At 38.9% G+C, this 10069-nt stretch overlaps 1 protein-coding gene across 7 annotated transcripts in view; it reads right to left on the bottom strand.

Annotated features, from left to right (window-relative positions):
• LOC134864488 (up-regulator of cell proliferation-like) overlaps nt 1–10053 on the bottom strand; it is a 13414-nt gene extending 3361 nt beyond the window's left edge. The window contains exons 1-20 of one of the 7 annotated variants that reach the window (XM_063883495.1): nt 9363–9406; nt 8789–8872; nt 8380–8463; nt 8189–8281; nt 7938–8021; nt 7395–7487; nt 7143–7226; nt 6952–7044; nt 6701–6784; nt 6158–6250; nt 5906–5989; nt 5715–5807; nt 5463–5546; nt 5144–5227; nt 4859–4951; nt 4470–4629; nt 4335–4380; nt 2404–2574; nt 732–1016; nt 375–641 (exon numbers count right to left, since the gene is read on the bottom strand). In XM_063883495.1, the coding sequence (XP_063739565.1) occupies nt 375–641; nt 732–1016; nt 2404–2574; nt 4335–4380; nt 4470–4629; nt 4859–4951; nt 5144–5227; nt 5463–5546; nt 5715–5807; nt 5906–5989; nt 6158–6250; nt 6701–6784; nt 6952–7044; nt 7143–7226; nt 7395–7487; nt 7938–8021; nt 8189–8281; nt 8380–8463; nt 8789–8872; nt 9363–9391 (2188 nt within the window). In that variant the 5' untranslated portion in view covers nt 9392–9406. Of the gene's footprint in view, nt 1–374; nt 642–731; nt 1017–2403; nt 2575–4334; nt 4381–4469; nt 4630–4858; nt 4952–5143; nt 5228–5462; nt 5547–5714; nt 5808–5905; nt 5990–6157; nt 6251–6700; nt 6785–6951; nt 7045–7142; nt 7227–7394; nt 7488–7937; nt 8022–8188; nt 8282–8379; nt 8464–8788; nt 8873–9362 lie in introns of all 7 variants that reach the window. The other 6 variants (XM_063883496.1, XM_063883497.1, XM_063883498.1 and 3 more) reach the window with 6 other exon arrangements.
• Between the last annotated feature and the right edge of the window lie 16 nt (nt 10054–10069).

Raw genomic sequence — 10069 nt, 5'->3', positions numbered from 1 at the left:
TTAAGTTATTTATGTGGTCATTTTAAATCTTTCTTTTTGTTCTATCTCTTTTTAATCATTTTAATGTTGTTCTGCCCCTTTTCTTAATTGTTAATGTTTTTTTACTGAATGTATAGTTTGTAAGTAAGGTAGGTAGGAGAGGGCCCTTTCAGGTCTTTGTTCTGAGGGACACATTGTCTCAGAAGTTATCCATGGATCGAGCATTTTATTCTCAATCCAATTCTTTTTAAATTCTAATCAGCTTTTGCTCATTTTCCCTCACTCCCTCTCATATAATTATCTTGCACTTGTGAAAAATTAGCATATTAGTATGAACAGTATGAATAATAGAAAATATGCTTTTAAAATAAAAAGCAGGAGATAAAATCTCTCACCTGTGAGTATAGTTGTACAGACAGGCTCACTGCACCTGTCCATCAGTATTGTCGCGACATCTATGGTGTATAACGTCTCTGGCTCCAAATTAGAGATTGTCTTGAAGCACTCTTTTGTTTGTATGACTAGTGACTCTATTCCCTGACTTCTGAGGGTTATAAGGAACTGATGTTTAATCCCCTCCATGTATTCCCCTTTGGTCCATTTCAAGGTCACGGCGTTGGCCTCTGAATGTTTTTTAGTTAAGAGCCGAGGGGCTGGCACCGCTGAAACAGATCAGTCATTTGAAGATAAATTATTTTCATGCACACACTCCAGTGTAAAGATATAAAATGTCCTCTCATCTCTAGTTTTACCTGTGAAAACAAAGTCCTCAACCCATTCACTTAAATTACCATCCTCGTCTTCTGTGGCCACACTGAATATATATCGCTGTCCAAGTTCAAGGTCATTTATTTCAACCTTATGAGCACCTTTGATGCCATAGTAACCTTTCAACTCCCTTCCGTGGATCCACTCTCCTTTATTGCACTTTACTTTGAAGTTTTTGGGCCCCTTTAGTCCCTTCGGCACTCCCCAGCTCAGGACCAGAGAGTTTGGTTTCACGTCAGAAAACGTTATCTTACCAGGAGGGGGCACCACTGGCAAAGACAAGAGAGTAAAAGGAATCATTATTGAATATGTCATGATAGACTTTATAACCAAACATCATCATGATGTAAAACTTTGTGTTTAGTGTCACAGGAAGACTTTCACTCGATGTTTTATAATGCGGCTTCCCCAACTCTGGAACGAAGTGTGCTTAACTATCGCTGCTTTTTAAACATCATCTTCTAAAACATATTCCTCAGAAAACTTGTATTCCTGTTTAATTGCATTTACATTATTGTATTTTACCTACTTAGCTCTACACGACATTCCAACCTTTACCCATGCAGACACACCTTCAGGAGAAATTTGGGGTTTCGTCTATCCAGTCTAGCAGTGTCCGAACTACGGGGGGACTCGGGGGATCCGAGACCCCCTGAAACTGACACGAGATCCCCCGAAAACATGATTTGGGAAATGTTGGGGGGTCTCTAAAATAGTGTTTTCGAGATCCGCGCTCTGAGTCAAGAGCAAGCGCCCCCCCCCCCCGAGAGAAAAATGGGACCCCCCGAAAATCTCGGCATAGTTCGAACACTGCAGTCTAGTCCACTTCATTATTTAAGTGAAACTGGGATTGAACTTATAATGACCCACTCCACAGAGTAAAACAGTAATAGAAACACAAACGTATTTTTAATAAATAAAGTTAGTAAAATGTAACCAAGACTGTGCTCACTTGTACTTATTCAAAACCTAGTCTGTCTTGTATAATGAAAGTGTATTTTCAAATACAACATAAAATATATTTTACTCTTATGTATTGCAACATACACTTCCTGGCCAAAAAAAAGGTCACACTCTAATATTCGTTGGACCGCCTTTAGCTTTGCATTCGCTGTGGCATAATTTCCACAAGCTTCTGCAATGTCACAACATTTATTTCTGTCTTGCATTCATTTTTCACCAAGATCCTGTATTGATGACGGGAGATTCGGACCACTATGCAAAGTCTTTTCCAGCACATCCCAAAGATTCTCAATCGGGTTCAGGTCTGGACTCTGTGGTGGCCAATCCATGTTTGAAAATGATGTCTCGTGCTCCCTGAACCACTCTTTCACAATTTGAGCCCGATGGATCCTGGCATTGTCATCTTGGAACATGCCCGTGCCATCAGGGAAGAACAAATCTATTGATGGAATAACCTGGTCATTCAGCTATAGTCAGCTGACCTCTTCTTTTGGCTCATAACGTTGCTGAACCTAGACCAGACCCACTGCAGTAACCCCAGATCATAGCACTGCCCCCACAGGCTTGTGACCTTTTTTTTGGCCCGGGCAGTGTATATGTATTTGTAAAGCAATAATGAAAAGTTAGCACTACGGATGACAATGGTTGACATATTGCGATTTTCTCTTTGAAACAGGCAATAAGAACTCTTACCTGTCTCAGGCTCACTGGACCTATCATTTGTGATGTATTCGGTCTCTGAATCTGAATCGGAGTACTCTTCTGTCTGTATCGCTTGCATCTCTTCGCCTTGACTCCACTTCAAGGACCCAGCCGTGGCATTTAAATGTTCTTTTGCTGTTGGGTGTGGAGGGGATGGCACTGCTGCAAGAAAGCCATCATTTAACAGTCAATGATTCAATAAAATTGATATATGCACACTGTAACGACAGGGCAGTTACTAGAGAGCACAAGGATAAATAAAAACGTTATTTGCAACAGGGAAGACCTGATGTGGAGGCACAACATAGCCTGCCAGTGGAATGAGCCGCCATCATCAATGAGGGCAGTTCACATGCATAGAGAACCCAAGTTGATACCATTCACTGCTGAAGATGACATTGAGCGCTTTCTGACAACTTTTGAGAGAATGCCGGCTGTCTCCAGATGGCCAAAAGAAGAGTTAGCTATTCAGCTTGTCCCTACGCTCACAGGCATCCAGAGACCAGCAGTTGGAGGAAGAGGCCAAATGCCAACAGCAGAAATGGAGAGATATGCAGCACCAATATCAAGAGATGCAAGCACAGGAGGCAGAATTTAGGGGTGAGTATGCGAACAGAACGGATTGATGTGACAGTTTTGAAGAAGACACTGGGAAAATCCAAAGGCAGACCAGAAGAATGTTGTAGCTTATGTGGTCAAAATGACTGTAAGCTGTTGGCCAAATGGCAAGGACCTTACAAAATCACTAAGCAACTGCGTAAGGAAACCTATGAACTGTACATGCCAGACTAAGTGAAGGAACTTCAGTGTTTTCATGTGAACCTCCTGAAAGAGTTTCGGGTGCTTTCACTGCCCATCCAGCAGCATCTCCTCATCTGTGCCCTAGACCTGGAGGAGGAAGGAGAGCAGTCATTCCCCACCAGCATCCCCAAACCCATGTCAGTGGATGTGTCCCATCTCCAGCTTGCCCAGCAGAGAGAGATACAAGCACTGTTGGATCCACAGCTCTTCCAAGTAAACCCTGGCTTCACAACTCTGGTCAAGTACAAGTCCATCAGAGAGAAGATGCTCCTCCCCGTTTGAAATGCTACAGGATTCCTGAACGTTTGGTGATGGATTTCAAGAAAGAAATTGAGCTGATGTTGCGGCTGGGGATAATTGAAACCTCAACAAGTGAGTGAGACACTGGAGCAATTTGATAAATGAAATAGCGCTTCTCAGGATCAGTATGATGGTTCCATGTTTAGACTTGGGCGTAGATTTGTTGGGGCTCCACCAACCGTACCCACTAGAGGGCGGAATCTGTGTGAGGAGTAAAGTATTGTAACCCAAGTTTTATTTTTAGTAATAGTCTATATTTTTAGTAACCAGCTCTGAAGATGTGAAAATGTTTTGTGGAAAATTACAAGATATGAAAATAAGGTCAAGAGCACAACATGCATAACAAGAGCACGTAGAACCGTTTATGGTTTATACCTTTGCCCTAACCTTTGAGTAAGTCAAACCCGTCATAAAATCTTTTCACAACACTCAGAAGAAAGGTACCATTTTTTTTTGTTTAACCTTAATTTTGACTTTGAAATACAATGAAGGTTATTCCTGTGAATAAATATCAGAGGAAACAAAAAACACAAATAGGGATCATTATGATGAAATGAAACTCTGTTGTAAAAAACTGGAAGGGAAATATGATGAAATACATCTTATTTGAATTGCAATAAGGATAAAAGTGATGTAAACTTCAAATCAATGTTCCTGTTATTCCAAATGGCAGATTTACGAACAATGGATTTTTCCAAACTGATTGAAAAAAACAGCTGGCACCTGCTACCTGGCATAATCCGATCATTTCAACCTGTTTGATGAGGGGCCCAAATTAAAATACAAAGGTACTAGTCTGTATCTCTGTCGTATTTACTGACCTGTCTCAGATAGTCGCGAGTCGCGGCGTTCCTTACCACCAGAAATCTGTAAAATAAAATAGTCTTAATTTTTTTTAAATGCAGCATTTCACGATTACAGGATATTTTTGCCTCATTTACACAAGTTCTGTTCACCATTGCATTATAGCAGATCTGCATCTGAGCAGACCTGTAGAGCACATCTGAAGTCTTTGAATGCAGGTAGCTATTCCCATCCAATTTCTCACACAAATTGATGAGCGTGTGAGTCTGCAGGGCTTCAACGTGTTTTGGAAGCTGGTATTTCTGGCCGGATCTGGAATAGGTGGAAAGATTGGCGTATTTGTAACTGCAAACTCCCGCTATGGTCATAAGGGCTACCAAAATCAACATTAAATAAGTGTTCTTTTTAGTTTCTTTTTGAAACACATTTAGTGACACGATTTCAACTTTTAAATGTTTTGGCAGTGAAACTACAACTTGCCCTGTTAACTTGCAAATGACTAATGGTAGAAATCAAGATTTCTTCTGAGACAGTTCTGTACCTTTTGCCCTCGTCCTTCTTGCACTTGGAGTCAGCAGACACTCCTGACAATTCTTTTTCATGGAAGACAGACTGAAGACCCTTCACGGTCCCCCTGAAAGGCATTTCATGTTAAATTGACACCTATGATATGTCATGTCTGAGTTAAACTGAACTCAAAACAAATGAACAAAAACCTTACTTGAGCAAAATTACCTATTTTTCACCGAAAGGTTTTTAGATCACAAAGTGTAAAGAGAGTTAATCGACATAATTAATGTGAGGCTGTGAATTAATTTTTACTCACTCTTTGAAAGTAGGTTGGCCATCCATGGACCACTCAGAACACTGGCTCACAGCTCCACTGGGCATTGATTGTGGTGTCTTCGATCTGAAATCCATTTGTGAAACACTTCTGTTTTCAAATGATTACATCTTTTTTTTTACAATTAATGAGACATGTCCTCTGATGACTTCATTGTCTTACTAACAGTAAAAGTACTTTTACTTGAGCAAAAGTATAACCTATGAGTTTTACACTCCCTGAATTATATAGTTTGCAGAGTGCATAGAAAACTAATCTCAACAATAAATGTAATTAAGGCTGTTAAGTCATATGTACTTACTGTTTGGAAGCTGGATTGCCTTCAATGGACTGGTCATAACTCTTCCTCACAGTTGCATTGGGCTTTGATGGTGCTGTCCCCGATCTGAAATACATTTAGTTTTATGTTTTAAAAACAACATTTGGCGCTCTACTTCACAGGCACATTCAGTCACCTAATCTCAACATTTACATTGGGGACTTCACTTCATTCCTATCTACCGGCAAATTATTAACAGTAGAAATCAGGTTTGCTTGTGAGACAGTTCTGTACCTCTTGCCCTCATCCTTCTGGTACTTGGAGTCAGCAGACACTCCTGACAATTCCTTGTTATGGTAGACGGACTGTAATCCCTTCACGGTCCCCCTGAAAGGTTTAAAATTGTAATATTTTCTGTTAAACAGACACTGATTGTCATGTCTGAGCTGAAGTGTAATTCTCGCTGTTAATTAATTTTTATTCACTCTTTGAAAGTTGGTTGGCCATCCATGGACCACTCAGAACACTGGCTGACAGATCCACTGGGCATTGATTGTGGTGCATTGGATCTGAAATACATTTAGTTTTATGTTTTAAAAACAACATTTGGCACTCTACTTCACAGGCACATTCAGTCACCTAATCTCAACATTTACATTGGGGACTTCACTTCATTCCTATCTACCGGCAAATTATTAATAGTAGAAATCAGGTTTTTTTGTGAGACAGTTCTGTACCTTTTGCCCTCGCCCATCTTGTACTTGGAGTCAGCAGACACTCCTGACAATTCCTTTTTATTGAAGACAGACTGTAGATCCTTCACGGTCCCCCTGAAAGGTGTTCAAATTTTATTATTTTCTGTTAAACTGACACTGATTTTATTTCATGTCTGAGTAAAAGTGTAACTCTCACAGTATTCTGTTGATCAAGATTATGTTTTATATGTAGAAAAAAACATATTGGTAATTCCAATGAAATGAAACTGATACACTTCACTTCAGATGGAATTTGAGGTGAGTGCAATTACAAAACACCTAAATACAGACATAACAAGATTTACCAGGATCTAAATGATTGAAGTATGTAATATTAAATATTCTTATTAAAAAATAAAGAGGCACGTCCTTTGATGACTTCCTTGTCTCACAAACAGTAAAAACCGTCTTGAGCAAAAGTAACTTCTCTGGGTTTTCTCTTTCCCAAACGGTTTTTAGATCACAAAATGTAAAGAGATTTAGTCGCCAAAATTAATGTGAGGCTGTGAATTTATTTTTACTTACTCTTTGAAAGTTGGTTGGCCATCCATGGACCACTCAGAACACTGGCTGACAGATCCACTGGGCATTGATTGTGGTGTATTGGATCTGAAATACATTTAGTTTTATGTTCAACTAAAACATTTGGCGCTGTACTTGACACCCACATTCAGTCACCTAATCTCAACATTTACATTGGGGCATTAACTTCATTCCTATCTTCTTGCAAATCCTTAACAGTAGAAATCAGGTTTGCTTGTGAGACAGTTCTGTACCTCTTGCCCTCATCCTTCTGGTACTTGGAGTGAGCAGACACTCCTGACAATTCCTTGTTATGGTAGACGGACTGTAATCCCTTCACGGTCCCCCTGAAAGGTTTAAAATTGTAATATTTTCTGTTAAACAGACACTGATTGTCATGTCTGAGTTGAAGTGTAATTCTCGCTGTTAATTAATTTTTATTCACTCTTTGAAAGTTGGTTGGCCATCCATGGACCACTCAGAACACTGGCTGACAGATCCACTGGGCATTGATTGTGGTGCATTGGATCTGAAATACATTTAGTTTTATGTTTTAAAAACAACATTTGGCACTCTACTTCACAGGCACATTCAGTCACCTAATCTCAACATTTACATTGGGGACTTCACTTCATTCCTATCTACCGGCAAATTATTAATAGTAGAAATCAGGTTTTTTTGTGAGACAGTTCTGTACCTTTTGCCCTCGCCCTTCTTGTACTTGGAGTCAGCAGACACTCCTGACAATTCCTTTTTATTGAAGACAGACTGTAGATCCTTCACGGTCCCCCTGAAAGGTGTTCAAATTTTATTATTTTCTGTTAAACTGACACTGATTTTATTTCATGTCTGAGTAAAAGTGTAACTCTCACAGTATTCTGTTGATCAAGATTATGTTTTATATGTAGAAAAAAACATATTGGAAATTCCAATGAAATGAAACTGATACACTTCACTTCAGATGGAATTTGAGGTGAGTGCAATTACAAAACACCTAAATACAGACATAACAAGATTTACCAGGATCTAAATGATTGAAGTATGTAATATTAAATATTCTTATTAAAAAATAAAGAGGCACATCCTTTGATGACTTCCTTGTCTCACAAACAGTAAAAACTGTCTTGAGCAAAAGTAACTTCTCTGGGTTTTCTCTTTCCCAAACGGTTTTTAGATCACAAAATGTAAAGAGATTTAGTCGCCAAAATTAATGTGAGGCTGTGAATTTATTTTTACTTACTCTTTGAAAGTTGGTTGGCCATCCATGGACCACTCAGAACACTGGCTGACAGATCCACTGGGCATTGATTGTGGTGTATTGGATCTGAAATACATTTAGTTTTATGTTCAACTAAAACATTTGGCGCTGTACTTGACACCCACATTCAGTCACCTAATCTCAACATTTACATTGGGGCATTAACTTCATTCCTATCTTCTTGCAAATCCTTAACAGTAGAAATCAGGTTTACTTGTGAGACAGTTCTGTACCTCTTGCCCTCATTCTTCTGGTACTTGGAGTGAGCAGACACTCCTGACAATTCCTTGTTATGGTAGACGGACTGTAATCCCTTCACGGTCCCCCTGAAAGGTTTAAAATTGTAATATTTTCTGTTAAACAGACACTGATTGTCATGTCTGAGTTGAAGTGTAATTCTCGCTGTTAATTAATTTTTATTCACTCTTTGAAAGTTGGTTGGCCATCCATGGACCACTCAGAACACTGGCTGACAGATCCACTGGGCTTTGATTGTTGTGTCTTCGATCTGAAATTAATTTGTGTTATGTTTTAACAATACAAGATAGCTTTCTACTTGCCACATGCATCCAGAATTCAAGTGTCCGTGTCCCATGTAAAACAAAAAGTCAAAAGGTTACTACCTCACATTCCTACACAAAGGTAACATAATGACTCTGCCTTGTTCTCACTTCAACCCCAACCACAATATTGATTACTTTTATTTTCTAAAATGAAAGAGGCATGTCCTAAATGTAATTGAGGCTGTGAAGTTCTGTTGACTTTTGAATTCTGAATTGCCACCAATCGACTCGACGCAACTGTTGTTCAGAGTACCACTTGTGTTTTCTTACTGGTCAAAAGTTGGAGGGGGATCGATGGAATCATCAGAATGCTCACTCACAGATCTACTGGGCATTGGTGGTGGTTTCACCCATCTGAAATTAATTTGTGTTATATCTTGAAAACAACATTTTGATGATTCTATCTTACATGAATATCTATTCACGTGATCACATCCATCAAATGTTTTTCAGTAATAAGACAACTTGACACTTAAATAGTGGCAAATGATTACCAGTACAAATCAACTTTTCTTGTGAAATGTTTTTTGTACCTTTTTTCCATTTGCTCAGCAGAATCACCTGACAATTCTTTGTCAAGTTAGATAGACCAGAGTCTCTTCACAAATCATCTGAATGGCATCGGAGCTAATTATTCTGCTGATATGACACCAATGTGAAGTCCTCTCATCTTTTGTACTATATGCCCTAAGTTGAAGTGTAACTCAGGGCATTCTGTTAATCAACAGTCAGTGTGTTTGACATTTTGATGATTTATGTAAATTCTTTACAAGTTGGTTTGATTTTGATTGGTATCAATTTGTATTGATCTGCATAAAGGTAAAAATATGGTACAGATTCTTACCTTGCTTCATCCTTCTTTGAAGAAGCCATCACTTCTTTATCAACAGTCAGCGTCAGTTACATATTACACCTTTTTCAACTTCGGACTCTGCAGCCACTGAACCATTAAAGAGAAGGATAAACCAGCGGATGTGTTAACAAGACAGTTACCATTTTTGTAAACCTTATCATCAGAGGTGAATACATTAAATATTTTTCTCTGTGCATTCATGTTACCTACAGTTTGTGGGATAGTTAGTCATTAATGTTTGCGAAATGCTATTGAAGGATGACTTTATGAAGGAATCGATCAACTGCTTCATGGTACCTTATGTAATGTCTCTGGAAGTGTACTCTGCATATGGAAGCCATGAAAGGCAAGCTAAAAAAAAGTTATTGGATTTGGTTCCTTTCTTGTGCTTATGACTGAAGACAAAACAGGTCAGAGAAAAAGTTTTGGCAGGTAATATTATTTGTGTTTGATGTAATACTCATTTTGTACACCAGTGTGCACCACTATGCCATACTCTTTAGAGGACTATCCATGTTTTTCTTCAGGTGAGTTTTCTTCAAGATAAGGGTTTAGAGAGCATGAAAACAAAAAGACTCTCCTAAAAGAAAATGTTGAATGCTTTTTTTCCCAGATAACGCATGTGTTAATGTTACACCCTGGTCGTTAGAATTAGTATCAAAACACAAAACACAAAATCCCGATCGCCCTTGGCAGAT

This window comes from Eleginops maclovinus, chromosome 5 (genome assembly GCF_036324505.1).
Source record: "Eleginops maclovinus isolate JMC-PN-2008 ecotype Puerto Natales chromosome 5, JC_Emac_rtc_rv5, whole genome shotgun sequence".
NCBI classification, from domain to species: Eukaryota; Metazoa; Chordata; class Actinopteri; order Perciformes; family Eleginopidae; genus Eleginops; species Eleginops maclovinus.
The sequence above is the reverse complement of the archived record's forward strand: the minus strand, read 5'-3'. Positions and strand labels throughout refer to the sequence as shown.